At 43.7% G+C, this 26,600-nt stretch overlaps 1 protein-coding gene across 1 annotated transcript in view; it reads left to right on the top strand.

Annotated features, from left to right (window-relative positions):
- Nucleotides 1–26,600, top strand: part of gpc5a (glypican 5a) — a 1,114,293-nt gene that overhangs the window by 15,323 nt on the left and 1,072,370 nt on the right. The window contains exon 2 of the mRNA XM_067986491.1: nt 1,810–1,971. Within this exon, the coding sequence (XP_067842592.1) occupies nt 1,810–1,971 (162 nt within the window). The remainder of the gene's footprint in view (nt 1–1,809; nt 1,972–26,600) is intronic.

Here is a 26,600-nt window from a genome sequence, read left to right as displayed (position 1 = left end):
TAGTAAATCCCAGGTTACACAAATACAAAATGGTATTGGCTGTTTCAGAATCACTTCAGTGAGAAAGCAGTAATTGACACTGAGGTCAGGAGAATGTTGTTTATTAGTAAGTGATAGTATCACTTCTAAGATTTGGATTTTTATCAGGAAGGCAAGATAAAGAAAGCTACTTTGTTTCTGAAAGATTATAAGTTAAAGTGAGATACATCCACAGCACTGAACTTTCCCCAAATCGACATAAATCGGAACTAATTCAGCACCAAGGAATAGACACTGTAATTGGGTGAAAAGCAGAAAATGCGTTTCATTGCTTAGTTCTGGGTATAAAGTCGAAATTGTTTAAATTTCTGGCAATACCATCTATGGCCTTGATCACAATACACAGCAAATGAATAAATAAGACATGCGATTAATGATGCTGTATGTCGAGTAAGATGAAGTGGAAGTATGCTCACAGGAGTGAAAATTTAATTTTAAAAAATGACAGAATTTGCAATATATTTCCAATAATAGTAGGATGCTAAGACTATACATTTTCCATATACTCTTGCTAAAACAAAAAATCTACTATAGTTTTATATATCCTGTTAACAGAAAAATTGTTGAATAGGCATTATTCGGTACAAACTACCAGTTTATTGTTGCTTGTGGGGTGCTGGTGTATTTTGAAGTTTTTAAGGAACTCTGTCAGAAGAAGCAGTCGTATGAGGTTTTGCAAAACTTGTGTGGATGAATGTGTAATACCTTGGACATATTGTACTGTGTTCTTAATGTGAACTTATCAAGGTAATACTTCTGATCAGTGAAATTTAAGTGTGTAAGCTTTACGCATGTGTACTACATTTCCAGGAGCACTACACTTATGCAGGCATAACAGCTATTGTGTGTCACACAAACTAACTTTGAAAATGCCTATCACAGTGCCACCTACATTAGTAACAGGTACTGCAGGAGTTTTGTACATAGTGTTTCCATTTTATCTCTGAAAAAAAGTTCATGAACTTTTAATGTCTTTGTAGCTAATTGTAAGGGTGAAAGCAGATGTAAACCAAGAATAAGAATATTTCTGTGTTACAGAGGAAACTCAGATCATAATGGGAACTGGAATGTTAATTTTATTACATTGTTTTTACTTTTTCTAAGTGGAGTAATTTTTAATTGATGTGCTCAAAACTATTCCAATGTATAAATATCAACTTAGCTCAGTGGCAGCACACCAGTTGTGGGTTCAAGTCCCATTGCAGGATTTGAGCACATAGTCTAGGCTGCTGCTTCAGTTCCAGTACTGAGAGAATGCTATGTTGTCTGAGTTGCTGTCTTTCGGATAAGACATTATACTGAGACTCCTGTTCACGTGGATATAAAATATTCTATAGCACAATTTGAGGAACAGGGAAATTTTCCATGCGTCAACCATCATCACTACCAAAACAGAATTTACTGGTCATCCATCTCAGTGCTGCTTGTGGGATCTTGCTTTGCACAAATTGGCTGCCATATGCCTATAGAAACAAGTGACTGCTCTTCAAAAAGTAATTAATTGGCTGTGAAGTGCTTTGTCCTGAGGATGTAAAAGGTGCCAAATAAATGAAAACTCATTCATCCTTTACTGGTATCTGAGCAGTACATCAATACAGTCTACTCTTGACATGAAAAAATTGAATTATCAAATAATTTGAATTTGACAATGTAAAGAACATGGGAATGTAGGAATTTAGTTCAAAAATGAATTATCAGATAACTTGAACTAAGCAACTTTGAATCAAGTCTAGAGAAAAAGTGCATTAATTCTTTACCAATTTCCTTTAGGCTCTGATCTTCAGGTGTGTACATCGAAGGGTCCAACATGCTGCACAAGAAAGATGGAGGAGCGGTACCAAGCAGCAGCTCGTCAAGATATTCAAAATTTGCTTCAAACATCCAGCTCAACTCTGAAATTTTTAATATCACGGAATGCAGCTGCTTTTCAAGGTAACCTATGATCTAGGCCAAATGAAATCCTACAAGTTTTTTTGTTTTTTTGCCCTGCCTTTTTTTCTTGTATCTGGTAGCATAACAATGCGTTCAGGCAGAGGTAACTAGTCCAACAGCAAAAATCTCAAGGTTCATCCTGGTACTTGTTGGAAATACAGAAAAACTTGGAGAAATGGTCAGAAACACATTTTCTAATGCCAAATTCAGGCTTCAGGACTTCTGGCTCAATAAATGAGAGATAATTCTGTGTTTACACTTTTGTGCACAAGGAAGAGTTCACCCATGTTCTGGAAGTGAGCTCCACACTAAAAAGAAGTGGTGTATGAAGCTTCACTTGGGTATCCTGTACAGACTTTCTGCAGTGATGGAGAATGTTGGGGTTTGGCCTGCCGTAAGCAGGTCTGGTTTAATTCTAGCAATGTTTGTGGTACTATATCAGTTATGATTGTTCATAAGCTTAATAGCCTAGTCATATCTCTTCGATGTTTGAGAGGGTAGACTATAGCTTTGAGAAGTCCATTGGTTTGCACAGCTTTTCACTAAACAGGAGGATATTAAAATCAGTCCTCAATACAATCAAAAGCCATGTGGAGTCAGGTGATAGGATTTCTTTAGCCAGCTGAACAGGGCTACAGTATACTGTCACTCTGATTATGGAATTGCTAGAACATTGACGTTGACCTTGTGACAGTTTCCTAACCACATTGAAATGTCAACTTGTTACAGATCAGAAAGTCTCTTCATACCTTCCAGATAGTTCTGCTCAGCTGTTGATGGTTGACTCCAGTAAATTTTCTTATAGTAGGAAGAAATATTTATAATTCTCAACTTAATTTTGTTTTGCTTAGTGTGTATGAAGAATAGGTTTCAATATTTATATCATTATTAATTAGTATTAATAAAGGTTAAACCAATTCATGGAGATGATTAATACATCCAAATTAATCTAATGTTCCAGTATTGTTTTTACCAAATTTAGATGTCTTATGTCCTGCTTCACATATTTTGACATGTTTCAATGGTGAATTTTAGAAGTTAAGATCTTTTTATTTATTATGCAATGGAGAGTGATACTAGGAACCTTGCACTGACCTGTATAAGCATAATGTATTTAAAATGCTGTTTACTTTTCTTGTTTTCTTGTCATATTTGACATCTTGTTGACAGATTTTCAAATTGTCTGCAGAATTTTTGGGACCATTGCTCATTTTTCAAGTTCTAGCTTTACTTCAACATATATGGGTTGAATACAAAACAGTTGCAATACTGAAAATTTAAGAAATGACTAGGAAGAATTCTCTGCAATCTTCTGACGATCCACTGATAGAACTTTATCAAATTATGTGAAGTCTTTTTGAGGTTACAAATTTCTATTTTTCAAGTTATTTTCTTAGCTGTCCCCATTTTCTGGTCTCTTCAAGGGAGCATGGGTGAGTGCATCCTCTCACTCCTCTACCAATGATTCTCTGAGTTGGCTACAAGGAAGTTCTAGGGAATGACTCATTGATGACATTTCCACCAATTTTATCACCTCCTTACAGTAGCCTCTGGGTGCTGGATAGGTCCTCACAGTGGTGCAGTGGGAGGACAAGTTGTTAAAGCAGCATATGGGTTCCTAGGTTTTGTAAAAAGGAGCATGAGCACAAAATTAGAGGCAATTCTAAATCTATACAAATCATTTCTTAGATCGCAGTTAGAATATTGTTTCCAAGAATCACAAAAAGAATCACTGGATTAGGGGTAATATTCTGGCATGGGTGGAGGATTGGTTATCTAGCAGGAAGCAGAGAGTTGGGATAAATGGTTCATTCTCGGACTGGCAACCAGTAGCCAGTGGTGTTCCGCAGGGGTCGGTGCTGGGTCCCCAACTCTTTACAATCTATATTAACAATTTGGAGGAGGGGACCGAGTGTAACATATCAAAGTTTGCAGATGATACAAAGATGGGAGGGAAAGTAGAGAGTGAGGAGGACATAAAAAACCTACAAGGGGATATAGGCAGGCTGGGTGAGTGGGCGGAGATTTGGCAGATGCAATACAATATTGGAAAATGTGAGGTTATGCACTTTGGCAGGAAAAATCAGAGAGCAAGTTATTATCTTAATGGCAAGAAACTGGAAAGTACTGTAGTACAAAGGGATCTGGGGGTCCTAGTGCAAGAAAATCAAAAAGTTAGTATGCAGGTGCAGCAGGTGATCAAGAAGGCCAACGGAATGTTGGCTTTTATTGCTAGGGGGATAGAATATAAAAACAGGGAGGTATTGCTGCAGTTATATAAGGTATTGGTGAGACCGCACCTGGAAAACTGCATACAGTTTTGGTCTCCATACTTAAGAAAAGACATACTTGCTCTCGAGGCAGTACAAAGAAGGTTCACTCGGTTAATCCCGGGGATGAGGGGGTGGACATATGAGGAGAGGTTGAGTAGATTGGGACTCTACTCATTGGAGTTCAGAAGAATGAGAGGCGATCTTATTGAAACATATAAGATTGTGAAGGGGCTTGATCGGGTGGATGCGGTAAGGATGTTCCCAAGGATGGGTGAAACTAAAACTAGGGGGCATAATCTTAGAATAAGGGGCTGCTCTTTCAAAACTGAGATGAGGAGAACCTTCTTCACTCAGGGTAGTAGGTCTGTGGAATTTGCTGCCCCAGGAAGCTGTGGAAGCTACTTCATTAAATAAATTTAAAACAGAAATAGACAGTTTCCTAGAAGTAAAGGGAATTAGGGGTTACGGGGAGCGGGCAGGAAATTGGACATGAATTTAGATTTGAGGTTAGGATCAGATCAGCCATGATCTTATTGAATGGCGGAGTAGGCTCGAGGGGCCGATTGGCCTACTCCTGCTCCTATTTCTTATGTTCTTATGTTCTTATGTTTCCAGCTTTGGATATCTTACTTTAGGAGAGGTGTTAAGTCTATGGAATGGGTGCAGAAGAGGTTCACTAAAATATCAGGAATGAGAGGCTGTAATTATGAGGAGAGACTAGAGAAACTGACCTGTTTTCATTAAAACAAAGATTAAGAGGAGATTTGATACAGATATTCAAAATTACAAAAGGGTCTGATAAAAATTCATCGGGAGAAATTATTTGCACTGATTGGTAACTAAAAGTCATAAATTTAAGATCATCACCAAAAGAACAAAAACGTGGAATGCCCTATCGGATACAGCAGTGGAAGCAAAATCAATAATAACTTTTAAAAAGGAAGTGGATAAATATTTGGAAAAGAAAAGTTTAAAAGAGTATGGGGGAAGGACCGTAGAATGGAACTAACTAGGTCGTTCTTTGAGAGCCAACAAAGGTGCTTTGGGCCAAATGGCTTCCTTCTGCACTGAAAAATTCTGATTCTATGATTACAGTTTACATTGGGAAATAAATGATATAGGAGAATTGCAAACACTTGTGCTTTAATGCACCGTGCCAGTGCACAAGTATGAATTTTTAAAAACTTTTTTCTTCCTAATGGAATCCATCATAGAGGCATTCACATTTTAGAGCTTTTATTCCCTCGAGTTTAGAAGATTGAGGGGTGAACTAATTGAGGTGTTTAAAATGATGAAGGGATTCAATAGGATAGATACAGATAAGCTATTTCCTCTGGTGGGGAAATCCAGAACAAGGGGACACAATCTTACAACGAGAGCTAGGCCATTCAAGAGTAAAATCAGGAAGCGCATTTTCATCCAAAGGGTAGTGGAAATCTGGAATTCGCTTCCCTTAAAAAGCTGTGGATGCTGGGTCAATTGAAATTTTTGAGACTGAGATCGACAGATTTTTGTTAAGCAAGGGTATCAAGGGATATGGGAGCAATGGCAAATAAATGGAATTGAGGTACAGATCAGCCATGGTCTAATTGAATGGTGGAACATGGATTACTCCTATTGAGTGGCTGAATGGATTACTCCTATTCCTATGTTCCTAAAAGCAAGGAACAGATTATGTACTTGTGCTGCTAAGCTCTGCTTTCCAGATCTGGGTTTCCTAAATCCAGAAGTTGAGTGAAGAGCAGAGGTCAGTCCTGTGATTGTACAAACTTTTTTCTTTAAGTGTGTTCGCAACAAATTACGATGGAAGGGGACGTTTTCTCATCCTTACCCTGGAAATTACACATTTCTACTATTTATTCAAAGACATTTTCAGTAAGCTAAATGTTGACAAGCTTTTGTGCCAATTTATACGTTGGGAAGGAGAGGAAATCAAGTAACAGTGATAAATGTGACCCATTATAGCTAGACTACTGAGCAAGTGGTCAGATCAAGCAAAGGGTTAATCCAAATTGAATGATTATCGTAACACCTACAGCGTTTAACAATTCAGAAAAGACAATTTTTGAATACTACTTACCATATTCTCAATTTAAAAAGTTAGGTTAATTTGGCTAGTCTGTCTGAAGCCATCAGAGAGAGATAAATAGGAAGAGTTTCTCCGTGGTCAGTCAGCAACAAATCACCATCTGAAGGTTAATATTTAGGGACCTATAAATTATCTAGATATTGGGCAGGTAAAGGCAAACTCTCGGCTGTAAGAGTACTCTGAGAGACTGAACCTGAGAAAAATATATAGAGCAACAAACCCCTCGATTTCTACCTAAGATCTTCCAAAATATACAAGTTTAACTGTTCCAATATAGTGGCATGACTCTCACACGAAATACGCTTATCTGAGAGTTGCCCATTAACAATGGTCAGGATTTGGCTTCAAATGCCTAGGGGTAATTGTGACTTCCAAACTCACTGATCTATACAAAAGACCACACTGACACACGAGCACTTTCCAGCATATTGCTTTGCTGGACAACAATAAATTGCAGCGGTTTACAGTGTGGATTAGGCATCTTTCAGCTCCATTATCCTCTGCTGCAGGTCTTGCGCCACAGCCCAAATATCTTAGGTACAATTTTATGTTGTGGATCTAATTCTTGTTCTACACTATGCTCTGTTGGGGAGATGTCAATTACTAAAATAACTCCAAACAGTGTTGCAGGCAGGGTAGAGTCAAAGGGCTCTATTTTAGCACCCGCTATCGAGGGGGTTCCGAAAATCGGGGAATCCCGGAGCGGGTCGGGAGCCTGGCTCCAGCCCGCCCACTTCCGGGTTCCCCACATACGCCCAGACATGGGCGCGCAGCCCCCGCATGTGGGACTCCTGCAGGCAATTAAAGCCAGCGGGGTGCCACTTGAGAGTATTTACCTTGGTATTTCAGGTCATTAACAGACCTGATTAAGGGAATATGTCAGGAGGGGTGGGATTTTAGAAACAACTGAGACTGTTTCCCATATTGGGGGAAACACTCCCAGTTGAAATGGACGTGTTGCAGCTATCAGCCTGTGGCAGCTGCAAAGGTCCATTTGACAGGTGGGGGGGGGGGGGGAGACCCTCATTCATTGCAGGAGGCCACACTGTCACTTGGGACAAAGTTTGTCCTCCACCACCCTCCTCCTGACAAGAAAATTCACCAACTTGCACACTTACCCCGGGGTCCAGACACATGTACCTACCTTACGGACCCCCTCAGATGTACATCTTCCGGATGGGGGCCGCCGTAGCTGCAGTCATGACATCCCCGGAGGTCGAACAGCATCACCAGCCTCGCGGCCAAGCCGTCCACCTCTGACACGTGGAGCTTTACGACACAGTGCCGTGACACATCCACCTGCACAGCAGGAGGGAGGGCAACCGCAGAGAGAGATGCGTCGCAGGGGGCACTACCCTCACCACAGAGTCCACAGACCGAGGCTCAGCTTCCTGGACCTCTCTGAGCTGCAGTGCACATGGAGGCTCAGAGTCACTCGACATGTAGTCGTGGACATCTGCAGCCTCCTTCATGCCGAGCTGCTCCCGGCTGGCCTGAGCACCATCTTCTTATCTGTCGCTGTCAAAGTCACCACTGCCCTCAACAACTTCTCCTCCGCATCCTTCCAGGGTGCCACCGGGGACATTGTCGACGTCTCTCCGTCGTCTGCACAAAAGAGCCCTGCAAATACACCTACACCCACTTTGCAGTGACACAATGGGTGGCATCAGGTGTGGGTCTTCATTGTGATCCTCAGGAAAGGGCATTATTGCACAAACCAGACAAGATTCGCACAGACGTGGCAGTAGCGGTGCCAATATAATATGTGATGAGTTGCTCAGAAATTAAGTATAAGTAAAAACCATGACAAACCCTCAAACACCCTTGTGCATCCCCTTCATGCTCACAACACGTTTGCCTTACGCTTCCTACTGCACATATGTGATGCATGCCCTGTGGCTGCAGCACAGGTCGTGGCAGGTTGAGTGAGGCTGACTGTGAAAGAGATGCACGAGAGGGTGAGTATGAGATAGAGCCATGAGATTGTATGAGGATTGGGTTGAGTGGTAGTGGCGGGATGAGTACTGGCGAGGTGAGTAGGTGCAGGTAAGATGAGGATGAGGTTTGAGTGGGTGTGCGGGGTGATGTGACAGAGTAGTGTTGGCAGTGCAGAAGGAGATGTGGGGTGGGGGCGGTGATGTGGCAGATGGAGTGTAGGGGAATGAGTAAGTGTACTCACTTTGGCTGACCTACTTAGGTCATTGCAGCGCCTCCTGCACTGTATGCAGGTGGGCGATATGTTGGTGGTGCAGGTGACCTCCTCTGCCACCTCGAGCCAGGCCTTCCTGGTGGCAGAGGCAGGCCGCTTCCTCCCACCTGCCAGGGGGAAGATCTCTTTCCTCCCCCTCCTCCTCACCCCATCTAATGATACCTGTAGTGAGGCATCATTAAACCTGGGAGCAGCCTTCCCCCTGGGCTGCTCCATGCTGTAATTTTTCCTATTTGTTGCCGCATCAGTCAGTGGAGGACTCCCCCTTTAAATAGAGCTCCTCCAGCTGACAGACCTTACTGCGCATGCTCAGCCCGCCCGACACGCAGCTCCGCAGTGGGGAACCCGGAAGACCAGGTAAGTGGATCCAATTAGGCTGCGATCGCATGCGGGGCAGACTGATTTCGCCGGGCGCGTTACCCACACGCCCAATAGCCCCCCCCCCCGCCGCGAACCCTCAGCCCTGGCAATATCGAGCCCAAAATATTTATCCAAGGACCAAGTTTGAAAACACAGATGAATAGGTAATGAGCATGCCAGGTAATGGTGGCTGCGAAAATGCTATATCTTAAAGGCATTGGGTGGAGTTTGCTGGACCATGGCATCTCGTGGCGTGCCTGGTTAGTTAGACTTTTTCCAGCACCCTTCAGCTCAAAAATGTTTTGCCCTGTAAGTTGCTGGAAGTGCGAGCTGATAATATACGGCAAGGGCAACAGGGCATCTGGGACCTTGGTGAACGATGGGATCAACAGTGTATCTCCTTAATTAATGAGATTTAACAGTTGAGAAATTAACAGAGGAAGGGCTGAGAGGGAGGTTGAATTCAATGTCAAATCAGGTACAGATAGAGAAATAGAGAGGGAAAGAAGTATTGGATTAAGAGAGAGAGAAAAAAGGAAAGGAAAAGTAAGAAAAACATTTTTAAAATTTCCAACAACAATTCACTACCTGAAGGAATGGGACTCCACATGTTTAATTGTTCCCTTTCTGTGCCAGAGAGGTTGATTGGCAGTCCTTAACAATTGTCACGTCGTTAAAAGGGTACTTATGCTATTAATTACTAGACTTAACTTTCTGTGGCGAGTTTAATGGGCAAATGCAGCAACTTCATGAAACTCACAGGAAGGTTAACGGCGCAAATTGCCCAACAACTTGTGGCGATTTGCAATTCACGGGGTATCTCTTCCTCGCCACAAGTTAGTGGCCGATTTGCACGTTAATAATGGTGTGCGTCGTTCACACACCGTTATTTTTTTCAGCAAATTCCATCCCATGGTTTCATACTGGAACAGTGGTGAAAGGGCTATGGTAGAACGTGTAAGAATGCAGCTGATATTTTTCACTCACTTCTGGAATAACTATTAGCTGTTCCTTGCGCATTTTATCAAATGATTGCCTGACAGTCTTGTTTGGCAGTTGATACGTGGCTGGTTGCATTTGTTTTTTCATTTTGTGAAGCTAAGAACAGTTTGCAGAACAGAGAATTGTGGCTTTTTGTATGGATTGTACCCATTGAATGCTGAATTTCCTTTGGCCTCCAAAATGCAAACAAAAGCTTTCTTCTAACTTACAAAGGAATGGTTTCTTGCAGTTTAAAGGATAATAGGGATGTGTGTTTGTGTGCATGCGTGCATGCGCACACACTTGAGTATCTGTGTATGTATATACAATGTGTGTGAAAATCATCTACAGGTTAAACTATTTTTTATATAACCTGCAGTAATACCATTATCACTCAATTTAATTCTCTTCTGTGCACATCGTATACCATTTTCATCTGTCAGTTTACCTGTCAAACCCACGAAGGACTGAAAAATGGCACATAAGTGAAAAGCAGTAAAAATTACAAACCTAATTACATTTTTAAAAATATACATAATGTCCACTATTGATTTTTTTAAAAGACAACTGATAACAGGGAACAATCTCACTTCTGTAATATAAGCCTAAAAAGCTGTTGGTTTATGGGTAAAATGTGGGCTACTAAAAGTTACTGGGAAAATTTACTTCCACTGGTTTACCCATGATATCGCTTTTTTTCAGTTTGTGGGCATTTTCTCTCATACAGCAGAGCAATTAAACATAACTAATCCTTTAAATCAGTGATGTCCAGGATTTTTTCTCTGGGTCACATATTTAACATGTAGCTTTGGGTGTCATGCAAAAAATTTAAAATTATGCTCCACGTAATTGTATATATCTCAAGTTGCTGACACTGACAAATCTTGATGTTCTGAATTAGGATGTATCAACAACAGGGCAACAACGTCAAAAAACTACCCTTTCCGAACCTTCAGCCTCGTGAAATTCAAATGATACAAGCCAGCCTATAAGAAATTTTGAGCACAAATGGGACTAAATTATCTTAAGGTGCGATTTTAATTCCGCCAGCTTGGCGGAAACTGGGCGGACAGACAGTTAATATTGCCCATGGGACTTACCCAACGAGGTCCCGTTCTCTTCCTGCAGGTTCTGATTTTAACCTGCCCTTCTCAGGGAGCCTGCTGCCAACTGGCAGGGTCCTTCTTTAAATATGCAATTGTAAACAATTTTACAACACCAAGTTATAGTCCAGCAATTTTATTTGAAATTCACAAGCTTTCGGAGGCTTCCTCCTTCCTCAGGTGAATGTTGTGGAAAATATGCAGAAGACTTCAACAGGGCCTGACTGTTATTTTAACCAGAGGCCCACGTGGGGAAGCCTTTGTGGCTTTCCCGCCAGGCTAGCCTAGCGGGAAGAGGAGTTGGGATCAGAAGATGCTCAAACCGGTAAGTAATGTAACTTTTTTTTACTTTGGGTTTTGAGGCAGGAGGAGCATGAATGCTCTACGGGACCCTGCAAGGAAAATTTAGGCCTCCCCAACTCTGGGATTCCACCTCCACCAACCCGCCCCCCCCCCCCCCACCACTGATCACGAAGCCCTCCCAAACCCTCTCCCGATGACCCATATCTGAGTGCTAAGGGCCTCGACGGTGGCCTCCTGCTGTCTGACATTACGCTTCCATGGGGGACTGACTGATCCTATGTGGATCAGGCCCAAGAGTTAAAATCTCCTGAGCCTCACGTTGCTGAGATCAGAGCAGTTGGCCGCCTCGGCCTTCACCCGCCCTGAGTTAAAATGGGAGTTTTGATTTCAAGGACCAAGTTGTTGAGGCTTGGGAGGAGCAATTTTTAAAAATTTTTTTTATTCGTTCACGGGATGTGGGCGTCGCTGGCAAGGCCGGCATTTATTGCCCATCCCTAATTGCCCTCGAGAAGGTGGTGGTGAGCCGCCTTCTTGAACCGCTGCAGTCCGTGTGGTGACGGTTCTCCCACAGTGCTGTTAGGAAGGGAGTTCCAGGATTTTGACCCAGCGACAATGAAGGAACGGCGATATATTTCCAAGTCGGGATGGTGTGTGACTTGGAGGGGAACGTGCAGGTGGTGTTGTTCCCATGCGCCTGCTGCCCTTGTCCTTCTAGGTGGTAGAGGTCGCGGGTTTGGGAGGTGCTGTCGAAGAAGCCTTGGCGAGTTGCTGCAGTGCATCCTGTGGATGGTACACACTGCAGCCACAGTGCGCCGGTGGTGAAGGGAGTGAATGTTTAGGGTGGTGGATGGGGTGCCAATCAAGCGGGCTGCTTTATCTTGGATGGTGTCGAGCTTCTTGAGTGTTGTTGGAGCTGCACTCATCCAGGCAAGTGGAGAGTATTCCATCACACTCCTGACTTGTGCCTTGTAGATGGTGGAAAGGCTTTGGGCAGTCAGAAGGTGAGTCACTCGCCGCAGAATACCCAGCCTCTGACCTGCTCTCGTAGCCACAGTATTTATATGGCTGGTCCAGTTAAGTTTCTGGTCAATGGTGACCCCCAGGATGTTGATGGTGGGGGATTCGGCGATGGTAATGCCGTTGAATGTCAAGGGGAGGTGGTTAGACTCTCTCTTGTTGGAGATGGTCGTTGCCTGGCACTTACCTGGCGCGAATTTTACTTGCCACTTATGAGCCCAAGCCTGGATGTTGTCCAGGTCTTGCTGCATGCAGGCTTGGACTGCTTCATTATCTGAGGGGTTGCGAATGGAACTGAACACTGTGCAGTCATCAGCGAACATCCCCATTTCTGACCTTATGATGGAGGGAAGGTCATTGATGAAGCAGCTGAAGATGGTTGGGCCTAGGACACTGCATGTGCTCCTAAGTACTGTAGGTTGAACATTCCCGTTCTAAATCAGCTGTGAAATGTAATTAAGAACCAGTTAAACATCTGAAACAGTACTGCGAAGGCAAAGCTAGCTGATGACTCGTCTAATCTCTATTGACTTTGGGAACTACAGACTGATGAAGATGACTTTGACAGGCTAGGAGCTGTAGCCCTTCAGCAAGGACTCTCAAAAGAAAACACACAATTTAGGGGGTTCATCAATGCCCCTTTAGAAGAGCCAGGTGCACCAGGCATGAGAGGAGGTAGCTTAAAGCTGGCAACACCACAGTCTTGGACGCGGCTGACTCAGATGATGCTGGACCCTCCCAGTAAAGTGTAGGATTCCCAGAATTTCAGCAGGCTGCCAGCCAACACACTTACAGTGACAGGTTTGGTGTCGTACTTCTGAAGCAAAGCACAAGCACCAAGGGATAACATAATGCTAAAAGACAACATCATTGATACATCACTCAATTTATTCAGTTTTTATGCACTTGATCTGTACTTTCTCCTGAGAATGCTTTTATGAATGTGAGATAATTCTGCACCACAACAAAAAGTTGGCATTTGATGGTGGAGGAAATGGCGAGGAGGATGATGCTGAAGATGTTTTTGTACATGTAGGCAGTAAATGCATCTTGTGCTATCAGTCCTCATGGCTTTAGTAGAGTTACAGAAGCTTTTTCCTCATTTTTCATTGCCTTCCTCCTGTGCCGGAATGCCTTCTGGGTTTTGCTTTTTTTTTCTTTATAGTTAAGCCTCAGAGCAAAGTTAGGGAACATGCAGCACACATCAATTATCTTGGAGACTCTGGGGGAATTGCATTCTAATGTGCCCCTGATCTATCCAGGTATCTGAACAGATGTTCAATAAAGATTATGTAGATTATAGCATAAGCTAAGATCGCATATAGAATTTATTTTACCGCTTTCCAAAGTCTAGGATAACATGAGAGAGTTATGACCTATCCTGTAAGCTAAATAATACAATGACATGGGTTTCTGTTCAGCCCTTGGAGTCACTACGTTACCGCAAGTAATGGAGAAGCTGCTCACTTAAAGCAGTGTGTCGTTAGCCCCTAATATAAGAAAAGTATCTGAGTAAAAGATCCAAAAATGTATCGATCATTTTTGCAAAATAACTTGGAGCGGCGAAAATGAAGATCAACTAATGCTTTTTATATATAGATATATAGAGCTCAATTTTTAACTCCCCCCGCGCCCACCCCCCCCCCCCCCAGAAACCAGGCGGGGGCAATTAAAATGGAGTGGGGGACTTAGCCACTCCTTTCCCATGCTGATCTGGCCAATTGCAATTTTAAATTGTAGGCGGCAATGACACCAGCCCCAAGCCAGCGAGGTGCTCTTGAAATATGCAAATTGGACTCTGATGAAATCACTGGGGCCAGATCTGACATTCTAACCCGAGGCCTGAGCGAGGAAGCACTGTACCAAACCTGCTGGGAACAGCAGCCTGGGCCAGAAAAGGCCCAGCAAGGTAAGTTTTTTTTTCAGTTTCCTTGTGGGCCAAGAAAACCTGCCCTGGATTTCCTCCTCCCTTCCCCAACTGGGATTCCCCTCCTTGCGCACTTACCTTGTGTCGGGAACTGTATTCATGGGTCCATGGCAAGAGCCACCTGATTTTAACGGCCAGGCAGCCGCTTCCCGTCGACTTTCTGGTTGTTTTGATCACAAAGTCGGCTAGTGGCATGTTAATGAGGCCCAGTTATTAAAATTGGCCGAGTCTGCCTGCTGCCACTCCTGGATGGACATGCCGCAAGCTTTGCCGCATTCCTGCACAGGAGTTAAAAGTGAGCCCATAATATTTATCAGTGCAATATATGACACAATGCAATTTTCCACAATAAGTTTGTTACACATTGGAGTTTGTAAGACGCAGGATTGACAAAATGACTAGACTTCAACACTCACTGCTTCTCTGAAAACCTTGTTCTACAGACCTTAGTTAAGAAATGGGCAAAATTATTTTAAACCTGAATGTTAAAATGAGATGATGTTGTTAAAACAAATGCCAACATGTTATCAATAAAATATTAGCACAGTACATCGTGCCCCATATACTTGGAGCATTAGAAATAATGAGGAGGTGCAGGCTGTTTGCCTCATAACTCAGTGCAGACTGCAGTCTCCTCTATTCTCAGTTCTCTCTGAGGAGGATCACAGACAACAACTGCTGTTCTGTTTACTGTACAGGTTGTTTGGCTCTGATGCTATTGATTTAAATGTCGTGAACAGATTTAAATATCCAGATTTGCATCAGGTAATCCATTGTAACATGCATGCATTATTTATAGTGTTGCGTTGAGCAATTCTGGACACTTGGATTGTATGTATCATTCATTAAAAAAGGGGAGTCAGCAAGCAGGGTTAATTATATATAAATTTGGGGATTTGGGCAGGATGAAAAAAAGGGTAGTCTTGTGAAAAAGATTACCATTATGTACACCTTTTAAGATTTAAATTTAAATTTTAAAATAATTAATGTTGGACCCAGTCCCAGTACATGGTGTATAGTTTATAAAGTGGCATCATATTTAATGGCAGTAAAAAGCTACTCTATCTTCTGGCATATATTATTCTTAGCAGTACCAACAACTTTTAGTCAGTCATTAATGCAAGTGTGGATATATCGTTATTGAGGAAATGTAAATTATTGTGCTTATTTTTTATCTGCCATCTTAAATGTATTTGAACTGCTTGTAAAATGGTTTACGACTTGTATAACTAAATTGGGATGATATTTTATTGTGCTTTGTGTTCTAAGCACAGCTAACCATGGCTTTCTAAATTCTTTCAGTCCCTGAGGAACTGCAGCCCCAAGTACAGGAAAATAATTTTTAGTTTGTATGAACTTGACATCCATTTGGGAGAAAGGTGTACGTCACATTAATCCTACATGTATTCATTGCTGCAGCATTAAGGATTGAACCTATAATAACTGTAATGAAACCTCATACAATGCCTGTACTATGTAATTATTATTAGAAATAGTAGTACTTGTACCACAACAGCAGTGCATAGGTCACTCCCATTGCAACACTAGCTTCCTGTTCCAACAAAGATTGCTTCTTTTGTTTGCTTTAAGATTCTGTTCAGGAATTAATGAATCCATGTATATTAGTTCCATCAGGTAATAATTTAGCATTTTGCATGTCCTATGTTACAAATAAAAAAACCTGCAGGTCTGGTGTTGCAAATGTAAACATGTTCCATCTTCTCAATCATAAAATCAGTATGCCTTCAGGTACTATATTATTTGACATCTTTCAGTGGCAATGGCAGCACAACGATAAGAAAAACAGATGTAATATACCTAGGAGATATTCCATGACATTGTTGATAGTAAGTTGGTGATTTTATTAATACAGATATAATGCTGGATGATGTTACCAGACACAGACATCAATGCTGGGGGTTATGCTGAGATCTAGGAGCACTGGGAAGAGGCCCAAGTATAGCAACCCTGGGATAAAGGCAGGTTCTAGCAGTATTTTTGGGGGGGGTCGGGGGGAGGGGGTCCCAGTGTCTGGGAGTACTGGGAGGGATATTCTGGAAATACAGGGGAAGGTTCAGGGATCACTGAGAGGGGAAGGTCTTTGTGTTTAGGAGCATTGCAGGGGAGGGGTAGGGTGCGATTGTACTGGGATCAGGAAGCCTTGGAAATGTAATTTAGGCATTTGTAAGCACTGAGAGGGGCTCTTAGGATCTGGGATTGGAGGGTGAGGTCCAGCAGGAACAGAAAGAGGGTTTTGGAGCATTGGTGGGGGCACAGTGTTGACAATATTTTGAGGGGGATTGCTGGGATATGGCAGTATTGGTGGGAAGTAACCTTGTTGGAGAAGAGAGACCCAGGAGAATGGGACTCAAACTGCCATTGGCCCCTTTTGGGACCATAAAACCATCATGTTTCTGCCTGTCAAATTCCTTGTCTGATCCTTTCGTGCTCGCAGGTACTCCTTTTCCTAACTGTCCCTATCTTTATGTTCCTGCCTTAAAGCATTTAAGGGTAAGTTTTCTGCTTCAGCACTCTTTGTGCAGGCCAGATTAAGGGAGCAAAAATCATGGCAGGGGTTACGCAATTTCCCAGTGTGTGCTCTTGATGCAGAATTGGAAAATTTACTCTTTAGTGCATGGTTAAATTTTGCCAACAAATGCTTGGAATGCATGGATGTGGTTGGAAACTCTGTTCAGTGTTATCCCTTTAGAAAACTGTCTCACAGGGAAATAGAAGTAGCCTCCAAGCTACATGAAAAATTAGCAAATTTCTGAAATTGCTTCAGGGGCCTGTGCAAGGCAATGCTCTTGAGTGTGACTGCAATGGCCCCTCTCTGGGAAAGAATCCTGACACTCTGGTGACTTCTGAATGCTGGACATTCGGGACTAACCGGCAGCACTAATGTTAATTGTCCAAATAGGGTAAAAATGTGGGAAACACAGCAGAGACTGTGAACTTGATATTAATTCCCCCCCACCCCCACCCCATGACGGGCGGGAGAGGGTTGTAGAGTTAAAGAGTTAAATACAGGGAACACGACCCCAACAAGCCGTGCACGCACCTGTTGCCTTTTTTACTGTGGGGAATATCGGGGCATCCAAGTGTCCCACCGTGGAGAGACGGGGCACTTAATTAAAATATTTAAATCGGGCTCCCACGGTGCAATTTGGAGCCCAATTTAAAATTTAAAATTGACAGTTGCTGCACGGGCTTCCCAGAGATCAGGAAACCTGGCAGTGAAAGGTAGGCGGGAGCTGCCGGCTCCACAGGGTAAGTGCTCTTTTCAGCACCTGTGGGCCAGAAGGAGCAGGAGTACTGCCTCTGGCCTCTCAAGGAAGCCTTCGGCCTCCTCCAGCCCCAGCCTCCACCTCCCCCCAGCCCTCCCGATCACGAGCTCCCCCCTCTCTCAATCATGAGCTCCACCTCCTCCTGATCGTGAGCTCTGCCCCCCACCTTCCAATCGCGAGCTCTCTTCTCTCCCCCTCCCCCTCTCCCTCCCCCTCCCCTCCGCCCCCCCCCCCCCCCCCCACCCCCGATACATGATCGTGGACTCTCTTACCTCCTCCCGATTGTGGGCCTCTCCGACGTCCTGATTGCCAGGGACCATTCCCAAGGGTTTCCAGCTGCAGCCTCCTGCCCTTGATGTTCCCGCCAACCAGGCTGTCTGTTTGTTTGGCTGCCGGGTGGGAAACAGAGCTAAAAAATGTTAATGAGGTCTCGGCATTAAATTCGGCAGGACGCCCGTTTCCCCGGCCTTGCCGGGTTCTTCGGCCTCACCAGCATCCTCCCCGCCTCCCCGTAAATATCGGGGCCAGTATTTCTCTCATTATAAATTAATTTGCATGTGTTTGCCCACATATGGATGGGTGCCTTTTAAGCTGCCAGTCATGTTCTCCGCGAAAAGGGAAAGAAGAGGCAGGGATGTGGTAGAATGCATAGTTGGCACATTTCCACTTTCATCATCCCCAGATCCACTGGAAAGCTCATGGGATGAGGCTGGATAGCCTCAGCCAGTAAGTATTGCATATATTGCACACTTTTTATAAATGTCAATTTCCACTAACACTTTCCAGACATGCTATTGCCACCATGCTGTCTGTCATGCTTTGCTGTTATGACTAAACTTAACTATTCATTTCACTTACCTTTGACTGGTTCAAACTTCATCTCTGTTAGTTTGTGTTCTCCCAAAATTGAGCCTGTGATTCAGTCCTGGCTGCCTTCACCCCCATCTCATTGCCACCTCTTGCCACTGCCGCATCTACCATTGCTGCCATTCCTCACCCCCTACCCTGACTAGAACCTGAGTCCAAACTAGACGCAAGCCAGAGGCTCTGCACTTTTATAATCATTCTTACATTGTAAAAATGTTGAAAATGCTTAAAGAATTTGAAACTGGTGCCTAAGTTGGTGTAGGAGAGGAGATGGGTGTTAGGGAGACAGGAGATGAGCAGAGAGTGAGGCGGAAGAAAGGATACTGTGGGAAATTATAGGGGAAGTGATGGGAGCATGAGGTTTGGGGAAGAAAGAGATATGAGGATGGAGGGAGGAGGTCAAAGGAGCGATGGTCAGGGAGGATACAGAATGTGAGGGAGTGGTAGAAAAAGGTAGAGAGCAGATGAGGTTTGCAGCTGGTAGAGTAGACATTGGGCACCGGTGGGGTGGAGCGCCACCTTGACATTGCTTTCCACGGCTGTCCTGCAGCTCTGCGACTCAACATCCATCACCCCAAAGATGGCCTGTGTCCCTGGCTGGATTGGTCCCTAGATAGATCTACAACCCAAAACTTGCCTGCAGTCCCCGATGGATTCTTCCAATGCCTCCCTAAAACTGGTGTTTCCCACTGAGTGGGTCCTCCCAATGACAAAAGTAGTAAAGGCAAATGAACAAGAGAGAGAAAGTAAGAATAGAACAGGACAGAAAAAGAACTAGAAAAGATGATACAGAAAGGGAAATTCAAGTACACTGAGATAAGCAAAAAAAAAGGATGCAGAGCCAGAAAAGCAAAGCAAAGGAGAGAATCGCTGAGGGTGATAAACAGGTAACAGAGAACGTATCCTACAATTTACTGTGAGCGATGCTATCAGAGGCCCACATTTTTTAAAACTCTCTCCTCTGAGTCGGAAGGTCATGAATTCAAGCCCCACTCCACGACTTGAGCACATAATCCAGGCTTACACTTCAATGCAGTATTGAGGGAGTGCTGCACTGTTGGAGGTGCCGTGTTTTGGGTGAGACGTTAAACCAATGAGATGTCTGCTCTCTCAGATCTCTCAAAGATCCCATGGCACTATTCAAAGCAGTGCAAGGAGTTCTCCTGGTGTCTGGGCCTATATTCATCCCTCAACCAACATCACTAAAAACAGATTATCAGGTCATGTTTCTCATTGCTGTTTGTGGGATCTTCCTGTGCGCAAATTAGCTGCTGCATTTCCCTACATTACAACAGTGCTTAAACTTCAAAAAGTACTTAATTGGCTGTAAAGCGCTTTGGGATATCCTGAAGTTGTGAAAGTTGTTATATAAATGCAAGTCCTTTCATTTAATATTCAAAAACAGTACCCCATCTCAAATTCATTCCTTCCTTCCACACCAAAACCTCAAATCGTTATCTTAAGACCGACGCCACTTCCACCCTATACTGGGAGAACTCATCGCTCTTTTTTGAAGAAGTGTCACGGATCTTTTACATCCACCTGAACAGGCAATAGACCTTCAGTCTCATCCAAAAGACGGCACCTCTGAAAATGCAGCACCCCCTTCACCACTGCACTGAAGTGTCAACTTCGATTATGTGCTTAAATCTTAAGTGGGGTTTAGAACCCGCAACCCACTGATTCAGATGAGAGTGCTACCAATGAGGCCGAGCTAAAACTGATACTATTTTGTTGATTTGTTTGCTTACATAATAGGCAAATGAACATTAAGAGGATGCACAGATGAAGGAAAATTGTGGCTTTCTAATGCTGATTTTGCCTGATGCACTCATAGTTTTACTTTTGAATTTTAGAACATAATTTATCCACACAAATAGTGCAGTGTGTGCTACTGAAGATGTGGCAAATGCTGGACAATATTTGCATCCTTCTAGAAAAGTGCTGCAATGAAGAATTAGCCATATTTAACCTGAAGCATGTGCAATTCACCAGAATAGTTCTAAATATTACAAGTCATGAAAATGAATTAATTTAATTTACAAATTGCTTTTTCAGCATTATTTATTGAGATACTTTTGTCAAAGACTTAAAGACAAAAGAATAGCTTTAATTGTGTCCGTATTCTATTTTGTGCAGTGTGATTCTGGTTTAAGTGCTCTTTCTGTTCTTAAAGGACTCAATAGATTGAATTTAAATTGTGAAGTTCTCTGAAATTGTATTCCAACATTTTCTGTTAGCATCAGGTATAAAATGTCTAGTGTAATTTACACAAGGGCTTTTCAATGCTGTGCAACTGAAATTTTTAAAGCAGCACATTTTTTCAACAAATATTGCTTTTCTAACCATGCAGAAGCTACCTTCCTTCAGATAGGAATAAAGGGACGTTCTCTTTTGTTCCATTTGGGTTTGTTTGTTTGTTTAGCAGCATGGATAGAAAGTTTGTTGAGGGACAAGAAACAATGTATTAGAGTAAATGGATGTTGCTTGGATTGGAGATAGATTGAAAGTAGTGTTCTGCAGGGGTCATTGGGTCCACTTTTGTTCTTGGTATATGATTTAGACTTGAGTGGCAGGAGCACAGAAGGGGTTTGGCAAACAGTCAGGAGGATTGTAAAAGAATTCCAAGGACATGACAGGTTAGTGGAATGAGCAGACAGGTGGCAAATGTAATTTAATGTGAATAAATGTGAAGCAATGCACTTTGGGAAGAAAAACAAGGAATAACAGTACATATTCAATGGCAGAATGCTGAATGGTGTGGATGAACACACAGACCTAGGGGCTCAAATATATAATTCCCTGCAAGTGTGAGTGTAGGTTGATAAAGGCATATAAAAGGCCAACAGCATTAGAAATGATGGCATTGGAGTAAAAAAAGTAATGCATTTGTATAAATAGTTACCACGCCAAGTTTCTCACCAAGATCTCTTCACTGTTTTCCTCCCTCAGCCTCTGCACCAAGCAACTTCTCACCTTCGGTGATTTCAATCTCCATCTCAACTCATCACGCCCTCTCTCCTCTGAGTTCACTGTCCTATTACTCTCCCTTAATCTGTCCCTTCATATAAACTCCCCCACCCATATTCACGGCCATCCCCTTGACCTTGCCATCTCACGTGGCCTCTCTACTCCCATTGTGTCAATCACTGATAAGGCCAGCTCAAATCACTTCCTTGTATCTCTCTCCACCCACATCCCCCTTCCCTCTCCCAATCCCACTTCCTTCTGTGTTCCCCCCCTGGAAAAAACTCTCTCCCAAGTCGCTTACAACGGCATTTAAAATTCACAACTGTCTAACTGTTGGCCCTCCATTCACCACGACATTTGTGTAGCTACCGATCTGCTCAATCACACCCTCCCCTCCATCTTTAATGCCGTTATTCCCGTTAAAACCATTGCTCGCTCTCACCCTCGTCATTCCCCCGGTATGGTTCTCTTAAGTCCAAGTGACGCAGACTTGAATATTTACGGCGGACAACTGGTTTAGCCATTCATCACCAGATCTGGCTGGACCACATGCAGTACTATCGGGTCTTGCTGCCCTCTGCCAAAACTGCTCACTATTCCAGGATCATCTTGGAATGCAAAGATAACCTCAGGCTTCTCTTCACTGCAAACCACCTTCTTAAACCCCTCTCCCCTGTCTCATCCACCCTCACCTCCAATAACATGTGCGAAGAGCTCATGGATTTCTTTGTCACTAAGATTGAGACCATCCATTCAGCTGCCTCTGCCACTTCCCTCCCTTCTCCTAGCCACCAAGCCAAACTTACCCTAAGGTTCACTCCTGCCCTAGCCCTGAACTCGTATCTTTTTCTAGTTTCTCTCCTGTCTCCCCTCATGCCCTCTCCGAGCTCACCTTGACCATGAGACCCACCTCCTGCTCCCTCGACCCTATTCCCACCAAACTGCTGACAACCCAGTTTCCTTTCCTGACTCCCCTGCTAGCTGATATTTTTAACGGTTCCCTCTCCTTAGGTACTGTCCCCCTCCCCTTCAAATCTGCCGTCATCACCCACCTCCTCAAAAAAACCACCTTTGACCCCTCTGTCCTTGCAAATTACTGTCCCATCTCCAACCTCCCTTTCCTCCTCAAAGTCCCTGAACATGTTGTCATCTCCCAAATCCATGCCCATCTTTCCTGCAACTCCATGTTTGCATGCCTGTCACAGTACTGAAACGGACCTTATCAAAGTCACAAATGACATGTGACTGTGACCATGGTCATCTATCCCTCCTCATCCATTTTGACCTGTCTGCAGCCTTTGACATGGTTGACCACACCATCCTCCTCCAACGCCTCTCCTCTGTCATCCAGCTAACTGGAACTGCGCTCACCTGGTTCCATTCTTATCTATCCAGTCGTAGCCAGAGAATCACTTGCAATGGCTTCTTTTCCTACTCCCGCACCGTTACCTCTGAAGTCCCCTAAGGATCTGTCCTTGGCCCCTTTGTAAGGGGTTTTGTTTCCGGGGCTTATTGTAGGTCAGCCAGTTATGTTTTCCTGAGCTGCTCTGCCCGCTGTGCGGTTTCGAATCGCTTTCCCCTTCCTGATTCTGAGCTCAGGACTTATCGAGCGGTAATAAGGACAGACGAACAGAGCAGTGGATTGGTGCAAGGAAAACCAATGTTTATTAATAAGAAAACTCAAACTACAAGGTAAACAGTATTAGACAGAATATAAAAGGAATGGCTATGGATGCAATACAGTCTTACACTTAACGGGGTGGAAGAAACGGACACATCGAGGGAAAATTCTAAAATCACAATTTTAGCAATACCCCTTTAACTCCCACCCTTACACCTAGCTAGGTTGTCTTGTGGCGGCCAGAAAAAAAAAATAATGCTCACCGGTGAAACAGATGAAAAGGCCTGGCCCCTGTGTCCTGCTGCTGCCGTCGACACGTGGTTGCGATGTTTACTGGATGGCCTTCCTTCTTGGTTGCTAGCAGGCAAGCAGGACGCCGGGCCGAGGCGAAGAGAAAGGGAGCGAGAGGTTCTGGGATGCCCCCAGTTATACCCTCCCGGTAATGGGTTATTTTCGCGCCTCATCAGTTTGCTCCATTGTCCGATTTGGGCGTGAAAACGTCAGACAAAAGGGCCCCGATCTTGGCCCATTTACATTAATGGCCAGTACCTGCACTGATCTGTTCCATAACTGCTTTCCATTGTTCCGAATGTTCCTCAGTGGGTCACCTTAGTACTGGGATTACTCCTGCTCAAATTTTGATTGTGGAACCAGGCAACGTTGATGGCTTACCTCACGGCGTGAGTGCAACTGCATTGTTCAAAGAGCCCTGTCTGAAACACTGAGCCTCCCGAGAATCCAATTTCAAATGCTGCAGGCTCTTGGCCATGTGTCTGACCGCAGCCATTTTGAGACCCTGGATTTTTTTAAAACACAGTCACAACAGGGTTTCTTTAATAACTCCAATAAATCTTCGGGGGGGGAGGGGGCATGTGAAATTTTGCGAATCCCTTCACCTTCCTATTTTAGGAACATACGAACAGCAGTAGGCCATTTAGCCCCTCGAGCCTGTTCCGCCATTCAATGAGATCATGGCTGAACTGTGACCTAACTCCGTATACCCATCGTAGCCCCATACCCCTTAATACCTTTGGTTAACAAAAATCTTTCAATCTCAGATTTAACATTAACTATTGAGCTAGCATCAGCTGCCGGAGAGTCCCAAACTTCTACCACTCTTTGTGCGTGTGTGTAGAAGTGTTTCCTAACTTCACTCCTGAAAGCCCTGGCTCTAATTTTTAGGCTATGTCCCCTAGTCCTAGACTCCCCATCTGGTGGGAGTAGTTTCTCTCCATCTACCCTATCAGTTTCCCTTAATAAACTTCGATCGAATCACCCCTTAATCTTCTAAAATTCAGGGAATACAACCCTAGTTTGTGTAATCTCTCCTCGTAATTTAACCCTTGGAGTCCAGGTATCATTCTAGTAAACCCACTCTGCACTCCCTCCAAGGCTAATATATCCTTAATAAGGTGCAGTGCCCAGAACTGAACGCAGTACTCCAGGTGAGGTCTAACCAGGGCTTTGTATAGTTGTAGCTGTAGTTCTCATCTGCATGCTGCTCCTCGGCTACATCATCCGAAAACACATCAGGTTTCACATGTACGCTGATGACACCCAGCTCTATCTTACTACCACCTCTCTTGACCCCTCCACTGTCTCTGATTTGTCACGCTGCTTGTCCGACATCCAATACTAGATGAGCAAAAATTTCCTCCAACTAAACGTTATCTTCGGTCCCTGCCACAAACTTTGTTCCCTAGTCACCGACTCCATCCCTCTCCTGGGCCACTGTCTGAGGCTGAACCAGACCGTTTGCAACTTTGCCATCCTACTTGACCCTGAGATAAGCTTCCAGCCACATATCTGCTCCATTACCAAGATCGCCTACTTCCACCTCCGTAACATCGCCCGTCTCCGCCCCTGCCTCAGCTTATCTGCTGCTGAAACCCTCACCGATGCCTTTGTTACCCCAAGACTTGACCATTCCAATGCTCTCCTGGCCAGCCTACCACCTCCCATAAACGTGAGCTCATCCAAAATACTGCTGCCCGCATCCTAACTGGCACCAAGTCCTGTTCACCCATCACCCCTGTGCTTGCTGACCTATATTGCCTCCCGGTCCAGCAATGCCTCGATTTTAAAATTCTCATCCTTGTTTTCAAATCTCTCCATGATCTCGCCGCTCCCTATCTGTAACCTCCTCCAGCCTTACAACCCTTCAAGATCTCTGCGTGCGTCCAATTCTGGCCTCTTGCGCATCCCTGATTTTAATTGCTCCACCTTCGGGGGCCGTTCCTTCAGCTGCCTAGGCCCTTAGCTCTGGAATTCCCTACTTCTCCTCCTTTAAGACACTCTTTAAAACCTACCTCTTTGACCAAGCTTTTGGTCACCTATCCTAATATCTCCTTATGTAGCTTGGTGTTAAATTTTGTTTGATAACGCTCCTGTGAAATGCCTTGGGATGTTTTACTATGTTAAAGGCACAATATAAATGCAAGTTTTTGTTGTTGGTAAGCCACAGTTAGAGTACTGTGTGCAATTTTGGGCACTCTATTATAAAAGGTATGCTAAAGCCATGGATAGCATACAGCATAGATTGATGAGGATGGTGCCAAGGATGAGGAACTAGAGTCAGATACTGGGAATATTTCTACTGGAGCAAAGAATTCTAAAGAGATATTTAATAGAGATTTTGAAAATTTTGAAGGACTTTGATAGAGTGAATAGGGAAATATTTTTTCTGTTTGGGCCGTTAGTGACAAGGGGTCATCAATTTAAAATCATAACTGAGAATGAGGAGAAAGGTTAAGTGAATTTCTTTTCACAGAGGATTGTTAGAGCCTGGAATACTTTGCCATGGGGTATTGTAGTGTTATTATAGTCGGTACAGCATAGGAGGAGGCCATTGGGCCCATCATGCCTGTGCCGGCTCTTTGAAAGAGCTATCCAATTAGTCCCATTACCCTGCACTTTGCTCATAGCACTGTGATTTCTTTCCCTTCAATTATTTGTCCAATTCCCTTTTGAAAGTTGCTATTGAATCTGCTTCCACCACCCTTTCAAGCAGTGCATTCCAGATCATTACAACTTCACTGCGAAAAAAATGTTTCCTCATGTCACTTCTGGCTCTTTTGCTGATCACCTTAAGTCTGTGTCCCCTGGTTACCGACCCTTCTGCTACTGGAAACAATTTCTCCTTATTTACTCTGTCAAAACTGTTCATGATTTTGAACACCTCTATCAAATTTCCCCTTAACCTTCTCTGTTCTCAGACCAACCCCAGCTTCTCTCCACATAACTGAAGTCCCTCATCCCTGGTACCATTCTAGTAAATCTCTTTTGTATCCTCTCTTAGGCCTTGATATCCTGCCTAAAGTGTAGTGCCCAGAATTGAACGCAATACTCCAGCTGAGGCTTAACCAGTGTTTTATAAAGGTTTAGCATAACCTCCTTGCTTTTGTACTCCATGCCTCTATTAATAAAGCCCAGGATCCCATATGCTTTTTTAACAGCCTTCTCAACTTGTCCTGCCACCTTCAAAGATTTGTGTGTGTGCATCCCCAGGTCTCTCTGTTCTTGCAATCCCTTTAAAATTGTACCACTTAGTTTATATTGCCTCTCCTCATTCTTCCTACCAGAACATATCAATTCACACTTCTCTGCGTTAAATTTAATCTGC

The sequence above is a fragment of the Heptranchias perlo genome, chromosome 6 (genome assembly GCF_035084215.1).
Source record: "Heptranchias perlo isolate sHepPer1 chromosome 6, sHepPer1.hap1, whole genome shotgun sequence".
Lineage (NCBI taxonomy): Eukaryota > Metazoa > Chordata > Chondrichthyes > Hexanchiformes > Hexanchidae > Heptranchias > Heptranchias perlo.
The sequence above is the reverse complement of the archived record's forward strand: the minus strand, read 5'-3'. Positions and strand labels throughout refer to the sequence as shown.